The 22,894-nt window shown below is 31.3% G+C and overlaps 1 protein-coding gene across 1 annotated transcript; it reads right to left on the reverse strand.

Annotated features, from left to right (window-relative positions):
- Positions 1 to 1,974: 1,974 nt before the first annotated feature.
- On the reverse strand, positions 1,975 to 22,817 carry LOC135133744 (choline-phosphate cytidylyltransferase B-like). Its single transcript, XM_064062236.1, has 3 exons — positions 22,721 to 22,817; positions 22,309 to 22,534; positions 1,975 to 3,614 (listed from the first exon to the last, which is right to left on the reverse strand). The coding sequence occupies exons 1-3, from the start codon at positions 22,748 to 22,750 to the stop codon at positions 2,833 to 2,835; spliced, it is 1,038 nt and encodes a 345-aa protein (XP_063918306.1). The 5' UTR covers positions 22,751 to 22,817; the 3' UTR covers positions 1,975 to 2,832.
- Positions 22,818 to 22,894: the final 77 nt, after the last annotated feature.

A 22,894-nucleotide genomic window follows, 5' to 3' on the forward strand; every position in this document is an offset into this window, starting at 1 on the left:
ATAATCCCCCCTTCTTCAAATTTCGCAAAAATTTTGACATTTTCGAAACTCAACTAAATACATTTTCTTGTAGATTTCGAGCTCTAGAACTCAAATCCGGCTTCGGTTTTTTGATACCTGGAACCGTTTTTCCAGAATCGACCGTTGAAATTTCGAAATTTTTGAAAATTTTAAAAATTCGCATTTCGCAGCGATTTTTTCGAAAATGTTGCTTCGTGACCATCAACATGCTATATTTCTGGAATCAGCGTGTCGAGATCTACGTCCCTGAATTTTTCCATAATTTTTAGACAACTTTTTTAAAATTGAAATTTTTCAACGGTCCCCCCTTCTTCAAATTTCGCAATAATTTTGACATTTTCGAAACTCAAGTAAATACATTTTTTTGTAGATTTCGAGCTCTAGAACTCAAATCCGGCTTCGGTTTTTTGATACCCGTAACCGTTTTTCCAGAATCGACCGTTGAAATTTCGGAATTTTTGAAATTTTCAAAAATTCGCATTTCGCAGCGATTTTTTCGAAAATGTTGCTTCGTGACCATCAACATGCTATATTTTTGGAATCAGCGTGTCGAGATCTACGTCTCTGAATTTTTTCATAATGTTTAGACAACTTTTTTAAAATTGAAATTTTTTAATGGTCCCCCCTTCTTCAAATTTCGCAAAAATTTTGACATTTTCGAAACTCAACTAAATATATTTTCTTATAGATTTAGAGTTTTAGAACTCAAATTCAGCTTCGATTTTTTGATACCAGCAACCGTTTTTCCAAAATCGACACTTGAAATTTCGAAATTTTTGAAATTTTCAAAAATTCGCATTTTGCAGCGATTTTTTCGAAAATGTTGCTTCGTGAGCATCAACATGCTATATTTTTGGAATCAACGTGTCGAGATCTACGTCCCTGAATTGTTTCATAATTTTTAGACAACTTTTTTAAAATTGAAATTTTTCAGTGGTCCCCCCTTTTTCAAATTTCGCAAAAATTTTGACATTTTCGAAACTCAACTAAATACATTTTCTTGTAGATTTCGAGCTCTAGAACTCAAATCCGGCTTCGGTTTTTTGATACCTGTAACCGTTTTTCCAGAATCGACCGTTGAAGTTTCGAAATTTTTGAAATTTTCAAAAATTGGTATTTCGCAGCGATTTTTTCGAAAATGTTGCTTCGTGACCATCAACATGCTATATTTTTGGAATCAGCGTGTCGAGATCTACGTCCATGAATTTTTTCATAATTTTTAGACAACTTTTTTAAAATTGAAACTTTTTCAGTTCAAATTATAATAATAATATTTCTGAGTGCAGAATTTAACATAGCTGTTTAGTCTTTCTGTTGTGCTTTTAAAAACAAGAACAGTAACATAAACAATTCAAGTGTCAACAAACTAGGTTTTTAACGTTGAAGAAAACTGTTTTGCATTTGCATTTAAGCTGTTTGTTAATGTAAAGTACTTGTTTTTGCTTAAAAAGTGAATAACATTATATACGTATCTATAAATTAAACATGCTTTATTTCTTGAAGGAACGGACGAAATTATGTAACCCATAATACACATATATATTATTCCGTCCGGTTATTTAAAAAATGGAGTACATTGTAATACGTGCTTAAATGTAGGGTGTTTTATTCCTTTTTTAATTTTAGCCAATTAGAATTAAATATCGGGAGACGCGGGAAAATAGTTAGATTCAAATTTGCAGCAAATGGATTTGTCAAAAAGTTATTAATTTGTTGATTTACTGTGAACTATAAATTCCTTCGACTTATTTAGTACTCCACATTGTGTTTATAACACGTGTAAGACAAATTTTAAAATTGGCACGGAGAATCGCAACGTCAGCTCATCAAAATTTATAAATAATGCATGAAATATGTACTATAACTTAAAAAAAGACTTGTTACCCTGCTGCGAACAAGTAGTGTGTAAACACTCGTTCGATCCAGATATAGGTTTATTATTAAAACTAGTCATTAAATAAAAGACTTTATTGTTAAAATATACATACAGACTCGGCAATACAGTTCCTCTATGCAAATCCACGTACCCGCCATCCACGTCCCACGGGATTCGCACGATAAAAGGTGTCAATTGCAATTCAATTTGGTGTGTATTGCTAAAACCGCAAACAATCGCAATATTTGCAAACGTGCTAAACAAGTTATGCCAAAGCGCCGTTAAAAATCTCTTGGAATTGTATCGAGTTTTGATTATTGAAAAAGTGGAATCTTTCTAACGCGCCTTTGGCATAGGTTCAGTATATTTTCATTTAATTGCTATAATCCTATACTACAAAACAAAGTGCTTGTAAATAGTCTACAAAAATAGGATCATATTTGTAGATCACATCCAGGTTTAATAATGACGTACAACAAATAATAAAGCTGTTATCAGTTCTGCAGTATTGTAACCACGCTCGTGGAGAATATAAACGTACTTTATCACTTTAAGTTAATACTTGATCTAATATCATGAAACTAATGACTCGCTCCTAGCTAACCCCGCTCGGAAATAACACAGAAAAAGTTTACGTACGAAATAAAGAGGAACTCGGACTCGCAAAAACAAAACGACCTTGTTTTTGAAACGCGCACATAATTTTGGCAATGCTTCATAAGTATGTTTCATATGAACGAAAGAGAACAGTGAACTAGTGTAACCAAACGCGGGCCGCGATTTCCCGCCAACGTCCCGCTGGACGGCTCGAGGTACCGCGGCGGCAAACCGCGGCCCGCCAACAAGCAATAAATAACCGTCTCGCCTCTCAATAAATATTAAAATAATTTAATTCGTGACAAATATACACAAAATTTCACGTTAAAACAACCGCATTACTGCTTAAGCCCGTTCTGCAACAAACAATCCTCCTCGTCGCTGTAGTCCTCCCCGAAGTACTTAGTCCGCGACGACGACGGCGACGGCGACTCGTACCGCGCGTTCTTCCTCGGGGGAATCCCGTCCTCGGCGAAGTCGCAGTCGCCGTTGCTGGACGTCGGCGACGCCGGCGGCAGCGGCGAGCTCGGCGGGCTCAGCGCGTTCATGATCTTCCCCTTGGACTCGTTCCAGATGTTGGTGAGCCGCTCCCGCCCGAACAGGAGGAGGAAGTTCTCGATGAACTCCCGCGACTTCTCCTCCCATTTCGCTATCATGTCGTCCTTGCGCTCGCCGATGGTGTCTATCACCCGCCGCCCCTTGTCCTTGAGTTCATGCATCTTGTTCTGGAGGCGGATCTTCTTCTCGCTCAGGTAGGAGATGTTGAGGTCTTTGGCCGAGTAGCCCCGGGCCAGGTTCCGTCGGACGTAGATGTCGTAGTCGCGGACGATCCGCGCGACGATGTCGGAGGTGGAGACGCCCTCTGTGCGCTCGGTGGCCACGAACATGCCTTTCGCCTTCCACGGCGCGTAGATGTCGTTGCTGTCGTCGGTTCCGTACGGCAGGTCGTCGTGCGCTATGAAGTCGATTTTGTGTTTTAGCATGTAGGCTTCGTCTACCTCCCAGGGCGCGTCGGGGACGATCTCGTCCACGTAGCGGCAGTGCTTGACGGCCTCGTAGCGCTCGGCTTCGTTCATCACGGTTCTACCCTTGTAGCTGTGGGTGAGCTTGTCGTTGCAAACTGCAATTTATAAAAAAAAATTTTTTGAATTTGGGGGAATTTTATCGAGGTTGGTACGACAAATGTCAGATTCCAACATTTGAAGTTTAAATTTTGACAGTGATAATAAGTGTATGAACTATTTGTGAAGCTGAAGACAACTTGACGCCCCCCCGAAATATGGGTATTGTTGAATAAATCACGTTCTACGTATGAAAAACAATTTTGACGTTTATTTTATCCGTTACTTGACTCAGACAATTGGTACAATCTATAATTTCAAGATTGGTAGTTTTTACAAATGTCATCAAATAGCAAATAAAAAGTAAACGTAAAAACGTTAAATAGAATCAAACTTTCGATTTGCAATTTTCGGTTTTTCAACTGTCAGATTTTTTAATTTTTCGTTTCTCAGTTTTTGATTTACAATTTTTCTAATTTTCACTTTAAATATGTAATAATAATAATCATAATTGTTTAAAAATTTCACATTTTAAATTTTCCGGTTTTTAAATTTTAAATTTCTCGATATTTAATTTTTTAATTTTTCGATCTTTCAGTGACACAGTTTTTCGATTCCACAATTTTTGGTTTTCCAATTCTTTGTATCGATTGGATAATTTTTTTCTCCTTTCCAATTTTTTGATTCACTAATTTTGCAAGTTTTAAATTTCTCAATTTTTAGTTTTTCAATGTTTCAATTCGTCGTTTCTTCAGATTTTCGATTTGCAATTTTTCGATTTTACAGTTTCTAGGTTTTTTAATTGTAAATTTGAAAAATAAAAAACGAAAAAGTATAAAATGAAAACAAATATTGAAACTCAAAAAATTAAAAAGTTGAAACAAAGAAAAATAGAAAAATCAAGAGATTAAAAATTAAGAAACTGAAAAATCGAAAAAGTGCAAAATCTAAAAAGCGAAATATTGTAGAATCGACATATGTATTAGAAATTAAAGAAATCGGAAAGCCCGATAATTGAGACATTTTTGGATTTCCAATTACTCGTTTTCTTCCAATTTCTTTCATTTTAATACATATTTCTATTTTACAATATATACTCCGTTTTTTTCAATTTTGCATTTTGTCGATTTTTCTGAATTTTTCGGTTTGCAATTTTTTAAATTTCCATTTTTTTTTTGTTTCTTCAATTGTATGACATGTAACTATTCGAATTTTCATTTGTTTTTATTTTTTTTTGATGTATCAGTTTGTAGATTTTACAATTTATCGATTTCCAATTTTCGGTTTTTAATTTTTTGGTTTTTCAACTTTTAGATTTTTTTATTTTTCGTTTCTCAGTTTTTGATTTACAATTTTTCAAGTTTTCTTTTAAATATGTAATAATAATAATCATAATTGTTTAAAAATTTCACATTTTCAATTTTTCGGTTTTTAAATTTTGAATTTCTCGATATTTAATTTTTTAATTTTTCGATCTTTCAGTGTTACAGTTTTTCGATTTTACAATTTTGACGATTCTAGGATTTTTCGATTCCACAATTTTCGGTTTTCCAATTCTTTGTATCGATTGGATAATTTTTGTCTCCTTTCCAATTTTTCGATTCATTAATTTTGCAAGTTTAAAATTTTTCAATTTTTAGTTTTTCAATGTTTCAATTCGTCGTTTCTTCAGATTTTCGATTTGCAATTTTTCGATTTTACAATTTCTAGGTTTTTTTAATTGTAAATTTGAAAAATAAAAAACGAAAAAGTATAAAATGAAAACAAATATTGAAACTCAAAAAATTAAAAAGTTGAAACAAAGAAAAATAGAAAAATCAAGAGATTAAAAATTAAGAAACTGAAAAATCGAAAAAGTGCAAAATCTAAAAAGCGAAATATTGTAGAATCGACATATGTATTAGAAATTAAAGAAATCGGAAAGCCCGATAATTGAGAAATTTTTGGATTTCCAATTACTCGTTTTCTTTCAATTTCTTTCATTTTAATACATATTTCTATTTTTCAATTTTGCATTTTTCGATTTTTCTGAATTTTTCGATTTGTAACTTTCTCAGCTTTAATCTTTCGATTTTTCAATTTTTCGGTTTGGAATTCTTTAAATTTCCTTTTTTTTTTGTTTCTTCATTTGTATGACACGTAACTATTCAAATTTTCACTTGTTTTTATTTTGATGTATCAGTTTGTAGATTTTACAATTTATCGATTTCCAATTTTCGGTTTTTAATTTTTTGGTTTTTCAACTTTTAGATTTTTTTATTTTTCGTTTCCTTCAATGTTGGATTTCAAATTTTTCTGGTTTTCATTTTAAATATGTAATAATAATCACAATTTAAAAAAAATCACTTTTTAAATTTTCCGATGTTTAATTTTTGAATTTCTCGATATTTAATTTTTTAATTTTTCGACCTTTCAGTATTACAGTTTTTCGATTTTACAATTTTGACGATTCTAGAATTTTTCGATTCCACAATTTTTGGTTTTCCAATTCTTTGTATCGATTCGATAATTTTTTTCTCCTTTCCAATTTTTCGATTCACTAATTTTGCAAGTTTTAAATTTCTCAATTTTTAGTTTTTCAATGTTTCAATTCGTCGTTTCTTCAGATTTTCGATTTTCCACTTTTTCGATTTTACAGTTTCTAGGTTTTTTTAATTGTAAATTTGAAAAATAAGAAACGAAAAAGTATAAAATGAAAAGAAATATTGAAAATTAAAAAATTAAAAAGTTGAAACAAAGAAAAATAGAAAAATCAAGAGATTAAAAATTAAGAAACTGAAAAATCGAAAAAGTGCAAAATCTAAAACACCAAATATTGTAGAATCGACATATGTATTAGAAATTAAAGAAATCGGAAGGCCCGACAATTGAGAAATTTTTGGATTTCCAATTATTCGTTTTCTTCCAATTTCTTTCATTTTAATACATATTTCTATTTTACAATATATACTCCTTTTTTTTCAATTTTGCATTTTTTCGATTTTCCTGAATTTTTCGATTTGTAACTTTCTCAGCTTTAATCTTTCGATTTTTCAATTTTTCGGTTTGCAATTTTTTAAATTTCCATTTTTTTTTTGTTTCTTCAATTGTATGACATGTAACTATTCGAATTTTCATTTGTTTTTATTTTTTTTGATGTATCAGTTTGTAGATTTTACAATTTATCGATTTCCAATTTTCGGTTTTTAATTTTTTGGTTTTTCAACTTTTAGATTTTTTTATTTTTCGTTTCCTTCAATGTTGGATTTCTAATTTTTCTGGTTTTCATTTTAAATATGTAATAATAGTCACAATTTAAAAAAAAACACTTTTTCAATTTTCCGATGTTTAATTTTTGAATTTCTCGATATTTAATTTTTTAATTTTTCGATCTTTCAGTGTTACAGTTTTTCGATTTTACAATTTTGACGATTCTAGAATTTTTCGATTCCACAATTTTTGGTTTTTCAATTCTTTGTATCGATTCGATAATATTTTTCTCCTTTCCAATTTTTCGATTCACTAATTTTGCAAGTTTTAAATTTCTCAATTTTTAGTTTTTCAATGTTTCAATTCGTCGTTTCTTCAGATTTTCGATTTGCAATTTTTCGATTTTACAGTTTCTAGGTTTTTTAATTGTAAATTTGAAAAATAAAAAACGAAAAAGTATAAAATGAAAACAAATATTGAAACTCAAAAAATTAAAAAGTTGAAACAAAGAAAAATAGAAAAATCAAGAGATTAAAAATTAAGAAACTGAAAAATCGAAAAAGTGCAAAATCTAAAAAACGAAATATTGTAGAATCGACATTTGTATTAGAAATTAAAGAAATCGGAAAGCCCGATAATTGAGAAATTTTTGGATTTCCAATTACTCGTTTTCTTCCAATTTCTTTCATTTGAATACATATTTCTATTTTACAATATATACTCCTTTTTTTTCAATTTTGCATTTTTTCGATTTTCCTGAAATTTTCGATTTGTAACTTTCTCAGCTTTAATCTTTCGATTTTTCAATTTTTCGGTTTGCAATTTTTTAAATTTCCATTTTTTTTTTGTTTCTTCAATTGTATGACATGTAACTATTCGAATTTTCATTTGTTTTTATTTATTTTTTTTTGATGTATCACTTTGTAGATTTTACAATTTATCGATTTCCACTTTTCGGTTTTTAATTTTTTGGTTTTTCAACTTTCAGATTTTTTTATTTTTCGTTTCCTTCAATGTTGGATTTCTAATTTTTCTGGTTTTCATTTTAAATATGTAATAATAATCTCAATTTAAAAAAAATCACTTTTTCAATTTTCCGATGTTTAATTTTTGAATTTCTCGATATTTAATTTTTTAATTTTCCGATCTTTCAGTGTTAGTTTTTCGATTTTACAATTTTGACGATTCCAGAATTTTTCGATTCCACAATTTTTGGTTTTCCAATTCTTTGTATCGATTCGATAATTTTTTTCTCCTTTCCAATTTTTCGATTCACTAATTTTGCAAGTTTTAAATTTCTCAATTTTTAGTTTTTCAATGTTTCAATTCGTCGTTTCTTCGGATTTTCGATTTGCAATTTTTCGAATTTACAGTTTCTAGGTTTTTTTAATTGTAAATTTGAAAAATAAAAAACGAAAAAGTATAAAATGAAAACAAATATTGAAAATTAAAAAATTAAAAAGTTGAAACAAAGAAAAATAGAAAAATCAAGAGAATAAAAATTAAGAAACTGAAAAATCGAAAAAGTGCAAAATCTAAAAAACGAAATATTGTAGAATCGACACATGTATTAGAAATTAAAGAAATCGGAAGGCCCGATAATTGAGAAATTTTTGGATTTCCAATTACTCGTTTTCTTCCAATTTCTTTCATTTTAATACATATTTCTATTTTACAATATATATACTCCGTTTTTTTCAATTTTGCATTTTTTCGATTTTTCTGAATTTTTCGATTTGTAACTTTCTCAGCTTTAATCTTTCGATTTTTCCATTTTTCGGTTTGCAATTTTTTAAATTTCCATTTTTTTTTGTTTCTTCAATTGTATGACATGTAACTATTCGAATTTTCATTTGTTTTTATTTTTTTTTGATGCATCAGTTTGTAGATTTTACAATTTATCGATTTCCAATTTTCGGTTTTTAATTTTTTGGTTTTTCAACTTTTAGATTTTTTTATTTTTCGTTTCTCAGTTTTTGATTTACAATTTTTCTAGTTTTCATTTTAAATATGTAATAATAATAATCACAATTGTTTAAAAATTTCACATTTTCAATTTTCCGGTTTTTGAATTTTGAATTTCTCGATATTTAATTTTTTAATTTTTCGATCTTTCAGTGTTACAGTTTTTCGGTTTTACAATTTTGACGATTCTAGAATTTTTCGATTCCACAATTTTTGGTTTTCCAATTCTTTGTATCGATTCGATAATTTTTTTCTCCTTTCCAATTTTTCGATTCACTAATTTTGCAAGTTTTAAATTTCTCAATTTTTAGTTTTTCAATGTTTCAGTTATTCGTTTTTCCCCGATTTCTTTAATTTTCAATACATATTTTGATTTTACAATGAATATTCCGGTCATGAAATGTGCAATTATTACAATTAAGTGGGATTTATAAACTAGCTGTTGACGTTGACGTTACTTTTAGAGCTGAAAATTGTCACTTACAAACTCCGTTGATAGTAAGTTTGATCTTCAACTTTTCCCGTATTTAAAGGGGCTGTAGAAGAAAAGTGCAGGATTTTAATTGATTACTACAAAAATTTACCATTTTAGACATGTTTTAAGTATCTTGTTGTCAAAATAAGTCTACCCATATTAAGGAAAAAAAGGCGGGGGTTAATTGCAAGATCCATATCTATCTATAAGAATTTACCATTTTAAACATGTTTTAAGGTTTTTGTTCTGAAAAGACGACTACGTAATTTCAGAAAAAAGGAAAATATAAGCCCCGCCCACCCGCCCTATCTCAATTGTGATGATTTTTTTTAATCGTCGAGATCCAAAGGAGTGGAATTTAACTGTAAAATCCTTATTGTTTCTCTACAACAAATTATCATGTAAAACATGTTTTTGAGATCGCACTGATTAATTTGGCAAATTACATAAACTCTGAGAAAATAGAGGGCGGGTGGGCGGGGCTAGTACTTGCTAAGATAAGACTGATTTTGGCAAATGCCATACCCTTTGAGAGTCGTAGAGTTTTAATAAAGTTTTCAAAGTTCCAGATCTGCTACTTTTTCCCGACTTTATTTTTTTGTTTGCAAAATACTACCTATATCCTAAAATTAGTTCAAGATATTTTCTTGTAAATTCGATATCTAAAAATATAGCGCTTTTTTTTTATTTCTTTGACACCTTAGATTCTACTATTCGCTTACACTTTCACTAGACACAAGGTTTCCACTTCCATTAGACAGAAGAACATAAGTAGCCCCGCCCCGCCCACCCACCCCGTCTCTTTTTCAGTGACTGATTTTATTCAATCTGAATGAAATTAATGATCTTATACTGAATGAAAATAAAACTAGTCGTTAGAAAGAGAGGGGGTGGGCGGGGCTAGTACTTGCTAAGATAAGACTGATCTTGGCAAATGCCATACACTTTGAGAGTCGTAGAGTTTTAATAAAGTTTTCAAAGTTCCAGATCTGCTACTCTTTCCCGACTTTATTTTTTTTTGTTTGAAAAATACTACCTATATCCTAAAATTAGTTGAAGATATTTTCTTGTAAATTCGATATCTAAAAATATAGCGCTTTTTTACTTTTTTCACTTCTTAGATTCTACTATTCGTTTCCACTTCCACTGGACACAAGGTTTCCATTTCCACTAGACACAAGAAATAAGTAGCCCCGCCCACCCACCCTGTCTCTTTTTCAGTGACTGATTTTATTCAATCTGAATGAAATTAATGATCTTATACTGAATGGAAATAAAACTAGTCGTTAGAAAGAAAACAGAGGGCGGGTGGGCGGGGCTAGTACTTGCTAAGATAACACTGATTTTGGCAAATCACATGCCTTCCAGGAAAACAGAGGGCGGGTGGGCGGGGCTAGTACTCGCTAAGATAACATTGATTTTGGCAAATGCCATACCCTCTGAGAGTCGTAGAGTTTTAATAAAGTTTTCAAAGATCCAGATCTGCTACTCTTTCTCGACCTTATTTTTTTTGTTTGCTAAATACTATATCCTAAAATTAGTTGAAGATATTTTCTTGTAAATTGGATATCTAAAAATATAGCGCTTTTTTTACTTTTTTCACATATTAGATTCTACTATTCTGTTCCACTTCCACTAGACACAAGGCTTCCACTTCCAATAGACAGAAGAACATAAGTAGCCCCGCCCACCCACCCTATCACTTTTTCAGTGACCGATTTTATTCAATCTGAATGAAATTAATAATCTTATACTGAATGGAAATAAAAACTAGTCGTTAGAAAGAGAAGAAGGGGGTGGGCGGGGCTAGTACTTGCTAAGGTAAGACTGATTTTGGCAAATGACATACCTTCCAAGAAAACAGAGGGCGGGTGGGCGGGGCTAGTACTTGCTAAGATAAGACTGATTTTGGCAAATGACATACCTTCCAGGAAAACAGAGGGCGGGTGGGCGGGGCTAGTACTTGCTAAGATAAGACTGATTTTGGCAAATTCCATACCCTCTGAGACTCGTAGCGTTTTTATAAAGTTTTCAAAATTCCAGATTTGCTACTCTTTCTCGACCTTACTTTTTTGTTTGCAAAATACTATATCCTAAAATTAGTTGAAGATATTTTCTTGTAAATTCGATATCTAAAAATATAGCGTTTTTTTACTTTTTTCACATCTTAGATTCTTCTATTCGTTTCCACTTCCACTAGACACAAGGCTTCCACTTGCACTAGACAGAAGAACATAAGTAGCCCCGCCCACCCACCCCGTCTCTTTTTCAGTGACTGATTTTATTCAATCTGAGTGAAATTAATGAGCTTATACTGAATGGAAATAAAACTAGTCGTTAGAAAGAAAAGTATTTGCTAAGATAAGACTGATTTTGGCAAATGACATACCTTCCAAGAAAACAGAGGGCGGGTGGGCGGGGCTAGTACTTGCTAAGATAAGACTGATTTTGACAAATACCCTCCGAGAGTCATAGAGTTTTAATAAAGTTTTCACAGTTCCAGACCTGCTACTCTTTCTCACCCTTTTTTTTTTTTGTTTGGAAAATACAGAAGTTTTCAAAGTTAGAAGAGTTTTCAAATTTCGCAGAATTTCTGGAGCTTCTATATTTCGAAATTTCGAAGTTATGCATACTTTCCAGACTCTCCAGATTTTCAAACTTTTGAAAGTTTGCAAAACTGACGCATTGCAGATTTACCAGTTTCCGATACAATATTCAGAGGTTTGCAGACTTTTCAAAATATGTAATTTTTGAAAATTTTGAATTTTTATTATTTTCAAAGTTTCTACACAAGCTACTCTTACTCAATTTAAGAGAGTTTTCTATTTCCAGAATACAAAATTTTCAAAGTTTCCGCACTCTCGAGCTTCCAGCCTTTCCAACTTCCCAGATTTTCCACGACTTTTCACGACTTGGCGAATGTTTGGAATTCAAGAATAAATCACAAGTTAAAACTCATTATATTTTGCACATTTCGGGTAGATTTAGAAATTTAACACCTTTAAATTTCACAAAAGTTTTTACAAGATTAATAGGGGCAAAATCACTCGCTCGCCCACCCGCCCCCTATTTTCTCAGAGGACATGTCATTTGCCAAAATCAGTCTTATCTAACCAAGTACTAGCCCCACCCACCTGCCCCCTATTTTTTCAGAGGATGTCACTGGCCAAAATAAGACTCATGTTAGCAAGTTCTAGCCCCGCCCACCCGCCCTACTTAGCTACTTGCTAAGATAAGTCTTATCACTTATCCTCTCAGAAAAGACGGGCGGGTGGGCGGGGCTAGTTCTTGCTCAGATAAGACTGATGTATATTAAGAAAAAATAAGCCAAAAATTAAGCCCCATCCATATCCATCCCAAGCTCAATTGTGATAAATTTTATGAATTTTTCATTAGTTGTCAGAGCGAGGGGCGGAGCCTATAATTCCAAAATCGATACTTTCCTACAAAAATTTACCATTTTGAACCTGTTTTATCTTTCTTAATGCGAAAAAAAAGACTATACATATTAAGTGAACAAGTGATTAAATGAATTAATATTAGTGGACCTCATTACCTCTGTCAAAATTTGATTTTCGTGAAATTAGTGCTGTCAACCAGAAGAATGTCCCGCCTACTTTAGGGGATTTTCCTTCAAGTTGGTAGGACTGTACACTATCGCAAATGTATTGAGTGTTCTGTGATCGCAATTTGATTGTTGGTCATCTCGAACGTCACCCCAACGGTGTGCCAACTTTCAACGGCAACGTCAACGTCAACGTCAACGACGAACAGTAACGTCAACAGCAAGTTTATAAATCGACCTTTAATCGTAACGTTAGATGCATCTTGGGCAGTTGGATTAATGCCAGGGTAAGGTGATTGTCATACTATTATGGTAAAAATGACTCACGAGTAATCGTTTTTACTGCCATGTGATTCATCTAGCTTGGTCCAAACATTTACTGGTGCTACTTTGGGTAATTTCCCCTGTTTCGGTGGCGTAAAATCGTCTTCAGCTTCACACATTGTTAATAATAATTAAATATTGTGAAAATTTAAACTTCAAATGTTACAATCTGACATTTGTTGTACCAACCACGACAAAATTCCCCAAAATTAAAAAAAAATCCAACTTTTGTTTTGAAACGGAGAAAAGGTGCGAAGTAGAAAAAATAGCATAAAATACACGTTTTAATATTTGGTAGACCTGTCACTCCACCTTACTTCTTGAGGAGTCAAACCTCGTACCGAGGGACCAAGTTGTTGTAAAGTTGTCAGTTTAAAATAAAAAGCATATGCAACCAACAATTCTTTAGTAAATTTGAAAGCACATACCGTATGTTTTTTTTTTAAATTGGATATAAGAGAAGGCTCTGGAAACACAAGATGTGAAAGACGTAAGGCGTAGTTTAATTAGTTTAACCTCAATTTGTGACAATGACTGTCACATTGATATAAATAATTAGTGTCGATGACGGTGACATTTATATAAAAAACAAGTAATTAAACTCCGCCTTACGTCCATCAAATCTCTTGTTTTCATGGCCTCCCTTTATGTCAAATTTTAAAAAATTACACGGTACAATCAATGCTACTTTGAATGCAATTTTCTTGTTTGAACTACCGTCAGAATAAAAAACACTTCACAGTTAAAACTCGTATTTTTTGTGCTTTGAACAAAAAATAAATAAAATGTTGACGTCTTCAATATACAGGTGTCTGTAAACGCCACTGATTTTAGCTTGAAAGGGGAAACTTGACACATTAGATATTTATTTCATTTTCAATTGGTGAAAAAGTAAAATTAATAAATATAAAAAAAATTAAAGTTGAGTGAAATAAAGAACTACCACTATTTTACGAGAGGTCGCACATATACTAAAATAATTACTTTTGAAACAGATCTTGTTGGTTATAAAATAAAGTGCAAGTGCTTTATTTCAACCAACTTTAATTTTTTGTTTACAGATTTTATTAAATATCATTTGCCAAAATCAGTCTTATAGTAGCAAGTATTAGCCCCACCCACCCACCCCCATTAATTGTCTTCGAGGCTATCCCATTTGCCAAAATCAGTCTTATCTTAGTAAATACTAAACCCCGCCCACCCACCCACGCTCTTGTCATTCGAAGGACTAATTTTATTTCTGTTCAGTATAGGCACAATTTGGCAACGTCGGGACTAGGTAGTATATTTAGCCCCTCCTACTTCTTGTTGTTAAAACTGACACGATTGACAGTGATATTTAATTTACTTATGTCAAAATGTATTATCTATTATAACGAACCAGGTTTAGAAATAGCAGGTTATTAGATATTACTTTTTTATCAAGTACAAGTAGTGACTTTTAACAGTACTTTTTTAATTTATATGTATGTAGTCCCTGATAAGGGTCATAATCGTTCAAAACTCGTTCCAACATTGAAGCTGTCACTCTTTAATATTCTCTAACACTTATTTATTTTCATGCTGTGGGGGGTTTGTTTGAGCCCTTTTTATTTAAATTCAATAGTAAAAAAATACATTTTTGTTGGGTTGGTACTGAATGTCAAAAAGGTCGATACTTATCAAGCGGTCAATAAAAGCTTCTTTTAAGATTAAGTTAAATGAGCTACACCTAATCCAAGTGTCCTAAAATACACTCCGAATTTAATACATATAGACGGTTCTAACAATGAAAACAATAAGAACCTTATTTATTATTTTATTAGTTGTGTTATTTTAAGGCAAATGTCACTTATTTTCAATCGTGGCAGCTGAAAATAGCCTCAGTTACTTAACGACAGTATGATACAGCGTATGACCCCCAAACAGGTCAAATGTCAGATGTCACTACCGACACCAACCCACAGGCGTTGGCCACTTATTCATTGATAAACATAATCTGACAGACAAATGTCGAAGAATTAATGAAACTGGTCGCTCAATTTTTTGTTTAGTAGTTTTAGAACTTGTGTGGAATTTCAAACTAACTAAAATTCTAATACGTCAAATGTCAAAGGAAAAATTTCAAAATGAACTTGACGATCGGGTAGTAGCACCAACTTACAAACAAAATTCATGGCCTCCTAGATATCAAACATTAATTAAAGCTCTGTTGATAAAAAACTTAAGAATTGTATTTATTTCACGTTGTTTTATATCTAAATTGATGAGTTGCCAGGTGTTCCAAAGCTCCGACTGTGGACTCACAAAATACTAATTTCAATAATTATCGCTTGTTTTAATCTGAGGGACAATTGTTTCGGTCAAATATCAACAACAAAAACGTCAAATCTGTATTGTAAAATGATCCCACCTGATAATCTACCATCGAACAGATGATCGCTCTTAGGTGTTTTTTTTTTCATCAAGTTATTTAAATAGTTTTTAAGAAAACTTTGCAAGACGAATACAATCAACTTTTATTTTTCCACTTTATGGAAATCCCTTTGACAATTACAATTTTATCATCAAAACTGCGACAGTGTTGTTATTCACCCACTTCACGCAACAAAAATAGCAACAAATCGTGGCATGTTGCAGCTAAAGTTCACTCTTATCTCAGGATTACAATTGTTAAATGTCCAAGCTAACACCTGTGTGGTCGCCAGTTTTACACGATACTAAACTGAAAATTAAATTAGGCCAGTGCAACTATGTAGTAGAACGGAAACAAAAAAAGCGACGGTCGGTTTCTATTTTTTTTCGACATTTCTCTCAAATGGTATCAGAGTACAAAAGTTCTTCAGCGAAAAAAGTCGTGAATTAATTTTGCTGGTACTTTCTAAAATTCGGAATTATAAATTACTGTACAAAGAGCGCTTTATCAGATGTAGATGTCTCGGTTGTTGCTATGGTTTGTAAACTTTCCAAGCGTCGTTGGTAAAATAGGACAAACCTTTCCTTGAATGGAATAATTCTAATAACGTAAACAGTCGTATTATTGTGTTCTTATGTTAATTATTTCTCTGGCTACGTGTACTTTGATAACTGTTTCAAGTTTCTTCCAATAAACATGTTGTAGTTGAAATTTAAACTACTTAAATTGAGTTTCTCATTTTTCGATTTTTCACATTCTCAGTTTTTAATTATTGTCATTTTCAATTTTTCATTTTCATTTTCTCGATTTTATGTCACAAATTTTCATTTTTTCAATTCCTTTATTTTTTGTTGTTTCTTTCGATTTTTCAATTTTTCGTTTCTTCAATTTTTCGAATTTTCAGTTTCTCGATTTTTCGTTTCCACAATTTTTCATGTTCCCGATTTTTATTTTACAATTTTTTCTTTATTAAATTTTTCAAATTTTCAGGTTTTTAGCAATTTTTCTTCAAATTTTCAAGTTTGATTTTCACTTTGTACATTTTTTAGGTTTTAATTATATACTTTTCCGTTTTTTTATTTTTGGTTTTTCAATTTTACAATTTGTCGACTTCCAAATTTTCCAATTTTTCAATTATTACAATTTCTCATTTTTCCATTTTTCACATTCTCGACTTCTAATTGTGCCCTTTTTCAATTTTCCGTCCCCTCAATTTTTCAACTCCCCGATTTTTAATTTGCATTTTCCTGATTTTTTATTTTTCATTTTCTCGATTTTATATCACAATTTTTTGTTTTTTCATTTCCTTAATTGTTGTTGTTTCTTTCGATTTTCCAATTTTTCGTTTATTCAATTTTTCAAATTTTCAGGCCAATCGATTCCAATTCGTCGATTTTCTAATTTTTAAATTTTTCACTTTGCAGTTTTTGGGTTTCCACCCCTTTTTTACTTTTTGGATTTTCAAATTTTCGACAGTTTTATACTTCGATTTCTTAATTTTTTTTCAATTTTTCGATGTTTTCATTTTTCTTTTTTAAAATTTTTCAATTTTTTTTATTTCTGGTTATAATTTTTAATATTTCAAAGGCTGAAGATCACAAAAATTCTGAAGACTTTGAAGATTCTCAGAATTATAAATATTCCAAAGTTTCCAGCGATTCTAAAAATTCTGAAGATTTCGAAGACTAAATATTCCAACAATTTTTAAGACTTCGAGGAGTCGAAGATTTTGAAGAAATAAACATTCTAAAGATTCAAAAAATTCCGAATATTTCAGAAATTCTAGTAATCTCATAGATTTAGATATTCTGAAACCGGTGAAATTTCAGAGATTCTAAAGAATATGAAGATTTTGAATAATTCCAAAACTGAAGATCACTAAAATTCTGAAGCTTCCCGAGATTCCATAAAATTAAAAAAATACGGAAATTCCGAGACTAAAGTTCCAGAGAAGACTTCAAACGTTTTGAAGATTCCAAAGATTTTAAAAGATTCCAAAAGTGTCAGAAATTCCAGTGATTCCAAAGATTCTGCATATTCCAAAGAATAATACGGAGATTTTGAAGATTCCCGGATACTCTAAAGATTTCAAAGATTCTAGAGATTCCACAAATTCCAAAAATTCCGGAAATTTCTATGCAATAAATCCCAGAAACTCTAAATATTCTGAAGACTATATAGATTCTACCGATCTTGGAGATTCTAACGAATCTAGATTCTAGGTAAGTAATCTACAGATTCTATGGACTATAGAGCAATTTTAGATTTTAGGGATTCTACAGATTTTGAATTTTTCCAATGTTTCGAAAACTGAAGGTCCTAAAAACTCTAAAGATTATAAGGAAAAATATCAAAACTTCTGAAGAATTTGAAGATTGTCAAGATTCCAAAGATTACAAAAATCCAAAAAATTTCGGATATTCTGACTCTCAATATTCGAGAGGTTCTAAATTTTTTTTTACTTCTCGCGACTACTATTAGACATTATATTGACTTTAGGAATGGATTGAGCTTATTTTAAAAATGGACTTTTTGTCAGAGTGGAAGTTGTTTTTATTGTACGTGGCTATCTTGATTTTTACTTGGTGTACGTGGAAGACGTACACAAGTGTTTCATTTCTTGTAGAGAAATAAGGATTTTGGCTCACGACGAGTAAAAAAATCATCACAATTGAAATAGGGTAGGTGGGAGGGGCCTATATTTTTTGTTTTTTTTTTTTTTCTTAATATACATAGGCATTTTTTCGCAACAAGAAACTGAAAACATGGGCAAAATGGTACATTTTTGCAAAGAAATATGGATTTTGCAATTATGGGGCGGAGTCTGACTGCAAAATCGATATTTCCTTGTACAAATTTTCCGTTTTAAACATGTTTTAAGTTTTATGTTGTGAAAAGTCTACACATATTATTACAAAAAGACAAAATGTAATTTTAAATTTTTCGATTTCTGAATTTTTTGATTTTTCAATTCTCCAGTATTTCTATTCTACAGTTTTTAAAATTTTGACGTTGCTAAATTTTCAGTTTTCCGATTTTTCGATTAATATATATTTTTTTTTATTTTACCGTTTCTCGAATTCGCAGTTTCGATTTTTCACTTCTTCAATTCTTCAGTTTTTCGTTTTTTAAACTTTAGATTTTTCAATTTTCGACTGTTTTATATACATTTCGATTTGTGAATTTTTCGATGTTTCGATTTATCAGTTTTTCGTTTTTTTACTTTTCGGTTTTTCAATTTTCCAATTTTTTTAATTTTCAAGTTTTGACGTTTCTGAATTTTCAGTTTTCCGATCTCTGAATTGATCTATTTTTTAGTTTTCCCATTTTCGACTTGCGGAGGTTTCGATTTTTCAGTTTTTCAGTTCCTCAAGTTTTCGATTTTTCAGGCTCCAGATTTTTCAATTTTTCGATTCTTTAGGTTTGCAATTTTTCGGCTTTTCGATTTCCCAATTTTTCAATTTTTTGATTTCCCAATTTTTGGATATTCGTTCAATTTTGTGAGTTTTCTGTTTTTCGATTCTTCAATTTTTCAAATTTTCAGGCTTTGAATTTTCAGTTCGTCCATTTTTCAATTTTTACTTTGCAGTTTTTGGATTTCCAGTCTTCCGATTTTCCAATTTCTTTAATTTTAAATATTTCTATTTCATAATACATATTTTTTTTTTGATTTTTCACTTTTTCGACTCTTAAGATTTTTCAAGTTTTCATTTTGTAATTTTTCATTTTTTACTTTTGAATTTTCAATTTTACAATTCCTCGACTTCCAAAATTTTCAATTTTTCGGTTTCCATCAGTTTTTCAATTTGGCAATTTTTCAATGTTACAGATTTTCGTTTTTCGATTTTTCAGTTTCTCAATTTTTCATTTTTCCCTTTTCCAATTTTTTGTTGTTTTTTGATTTCCTTTATTTTTTGTTGTTTCTTTCGATCTTACAATTTTTCCTTTATTAAATTTTTCAAATTTTCAGGTTTTTAGCAATTTTTCTTCAAATTTTCAAGTTTGATTTTCACTTTGTACATTTTTTAGGTTTTAATTATACACTTTTTCGTTTTTTTATTTTTGATTTTTCAATTTTACAATTTGTCGACTTCCAAATTTTCGAATTTTTCAATATTACAATTTCTCATTTTTCCATTTTTCACATTCTCGATTGTTAATTGTGCCCTTTTTCAATTTTCCGTCCCCTCAATTTTCCAACTCCCCGATTTTGAATTAGCATTTTCCTGGCTTTTCATTTTTCATTTTCTCGATTTTACATCACAATTTTTTGTTTCTTCATTTCCGTAATTGTTGTTGTTTCTTTCGATTTTCCAATTTTTCGTTTATTCAATTTTTCAAATTTTCAGGCCAATCGATTCCAATTCGTCGATTTATCGAATTCAGATGTTTGGATATTTTGATTGCTCAATTTCTCAATTTCTCGATGTTTCGATTTTTGGATTTCTCGGTTTTCCGATTTTTCAATTTTTCGATGTTTCGATTTTTCAGTTATCCGATTTTTCAATTTTTTTAAATTCTGGAGTTTCGATTTGTCGATTTTTCAGTTTTTCTATTTTTAAGTTTTAGATTTTCGATTTTTTTTTTTATTCTTTGATGTTTGGATTTCTCCATTTTTCAATTTTGCGATATTTCAATTGTTCAATGTTTTAAATTTTAGATTTTTCGATTTCTGGATTTTTTGGTTTTCCAGTTCTTCAGTATTTCTATTTTATAATTTTGAATATTTCAAAGGCTGAAGATCACAAAAATTCTGAAGACTGAAGATTCTCAGAATTATAAATATTCCAAAGGTTTCAAAGTTTCCAGCGATTCTAGAAATTCTGAAGATTTCGAAGACTAAATATTCCAAAAATTTTTAAGACTTCGAGGAGTCGAAGATTTTGAAGAAATAAACATTCTAATGATTTCAAAAAATTCCGAATGTTTCAGAAATTCTAGTAATCTCAAAAATTTAGATATTCTGAAACCGGTGAAATTTTAGAGATTCTAAAGAATATGAAGATTTTGAATAATTCCAAAACTGAAGATCACTAAAATTCTGAAGCTTCCCGAGATTCCATAAAATTAAAAAATTACGGAAATTCCGAGACTAAAGATTCCAGAGAAGACTTCAAACATTTTGAAGATTCCAAAGATTTTAAAAGATTCCAGAAGTGTCAGAAATTCCAGTAATTACAAAGATTCTGCATATTCCAAAGAATAATATGGAGATTTTGAAGATTCCCGGATATTCTAAAGATTTCAAAGATTCTAGAGATTCCACAAATTCCAAAAATTCCGGAAATTTCTATACAATAAATCCCAGAAACTCTAAATATTCTGAAGATTATATAGATTCTACAAATTTTGGAGATTCTAACGAATCTAGATTCTAGGTAAGTAATCTACAGATTCTATGGACTATAGAGCGATTTTAGATTTTAGAGAAATTTTAGATTTTAGGGATTCTACAGATTTTGAATTTTTCCAATGTTTCGAAAACTGAAGGTCCTAAAAATTCTAAAGATGTAAGGGAAAATATCAAAACTTCTGAAGAATCTGAAGATTGTCAAGATTCTAAAGATTATAAATAGGTTCCAGAAAATTCTGGACATTCCGAGACTCCAGAGATTCCAAAGATTACAAAAATCCAAAAAATTCCCGATATTTTGACTCTCAATATTCCAGAGGTTCTAATTTTTTTTTTACTTTTCGCGACTACTATTAGACATTATATTGACTTTAGGAATGGATTGAGCTTAATAAGTTGTTTTTATTGTACGTGGGTATCTTGATTTTTGCTTGGTGTACGTGGAAGACGTACACAAGTGTTTCATTTCTTGTAGAGAAATAAGGATTTTGCAATTAAGCTCCGCCCTCTTGGCTCACGACGAATAAAAAAATAATCACAATTGAGGTAGGGTGGGTGGGCGGGGCCTATATTTTTTGTTTTTTTTTCTTAACATACATAGGCATTTTTTCGCAACAAGAAACTGAAAACATGGTCAAAATGGTACATATTTGCAAGGAAATATGGATTTTGCAATTATGGGGCGGAGTCTGACTGCAAAATCGATATTTCCTTGTACAAATTTTTGGATATTTCGTTCAATTTGAGTTTTCTCAGTTTTTCGATTCTTCGATTTTTCAATTTTGGGATTTTTTAGTATTTCGACTTTTGGATTTTTCACGTTCTGGATTTTTCGATTTCTCGGCTTTTTGACTTTTTGGATTTTCAATTTTTCGTTTTTTGAACTTTCGGTTTTCACAATCTTTCAACTTTTCGATATTTTAAGTTTTCGATTTTTAAAATTGTAAGTTTTTCGACTTCTCGAGTTTTCAGTTCTTCTATATTTGAATTTTTCTATTTTCGAAATTTAAAGTTAATTATAAGTTACTTTTTTAAAAGACACATTAGAAGAACACGAACAAAAACGGAGTAAGATACGGTACTAATAAAAATACAGGGTGAGTGAGAATTTAAAAATTTGGCGATTGAAATTCCATTTATCATCGGATTGTTTGGACTACGTGAAGAGTTATTTCTGCTCAACGGTTGTGTGACAATTCTGAGTGATACCACGTTACTTCAGGACTATAAACATGTTTGCCTAAGAATTTTCTAAATTATGTTGCGGGGATAACAACGTGTTTTGTGTTAGCTCTTATCCACGTAGCTGCATTTTAAGTACCATGTAGGCCACTTATTCGTTAAGTGATAATGTTTATTGTCAAAACTAACTGGTTTTAGCTTCTTTCCGCAGTATGAAACTTTAGCACCCATGATAACCTATCGCAAAGCGTCATTATCAGCACTAGTAAATACCCTAAAACACACAAAGATAACGAACCAATTACCTCCGACAATGAGGTAGACATTAGGAAAAACGTTTTTGGCCTGCAAGAGTTGCCTGGCGTGTCCTTGGTGAAACAGATCGTAAATTCCATCGGCATATACCCTGACCGGACGCGGCGCTTTACCGCTGTAGGCCATTTCATAGGTTATCCGCTGAGAGTAATCGCACATTTCTCTAATCCGAACGGCTTCCGGTTCATCGCTGAATGGTGCCGGACTACAGATCGACTGGAAAAAAGAAAACAAAACGTTAGAAAATTGCCTCATCGTCCACTTATCGAAAAATTAGCAACTTCTAAATCTTCCACGCTGATCGCCACAAACAGTTTTCAGTTATCGGCCTGGATAGCACGGTTCACAAGAAGGTGATTGCGCTCGGTAAACATCTAAGAATAGAATGTGTGTTCTTTTAACCTTTTTCGTTTGGAGGAGTTTCCTTGGCATTGTGGTACCGATGCACTCACTAACAGAACTTGACAGTACTTAACGGTAGCGGCATTTATAGCCTCCATTGAATTAAGTAATTGGAATCGCGATCATGCCACTAAATTTTGACAAATGGCCGCCGGATTCAATCAAAACGAACTC

This window comes from Zophobas morio, unplaced genomic scaffold (genome assembly GCF_036711695.1).
Source record: "Zophobas morio isolate AGI-343-1 ecotype UQ-CSIRO unplaced genomic scaffold, CSIRO_AGI_Zmor_V1 ptg000022l, whole genome shotgun sequence".
NCBI classification, from domain to species: Eukaryota; Metazoa; Arthropoda; class Insecta; order Coleoptera; family Tenebrionidae; genus Zophobas; species Zophobas morio.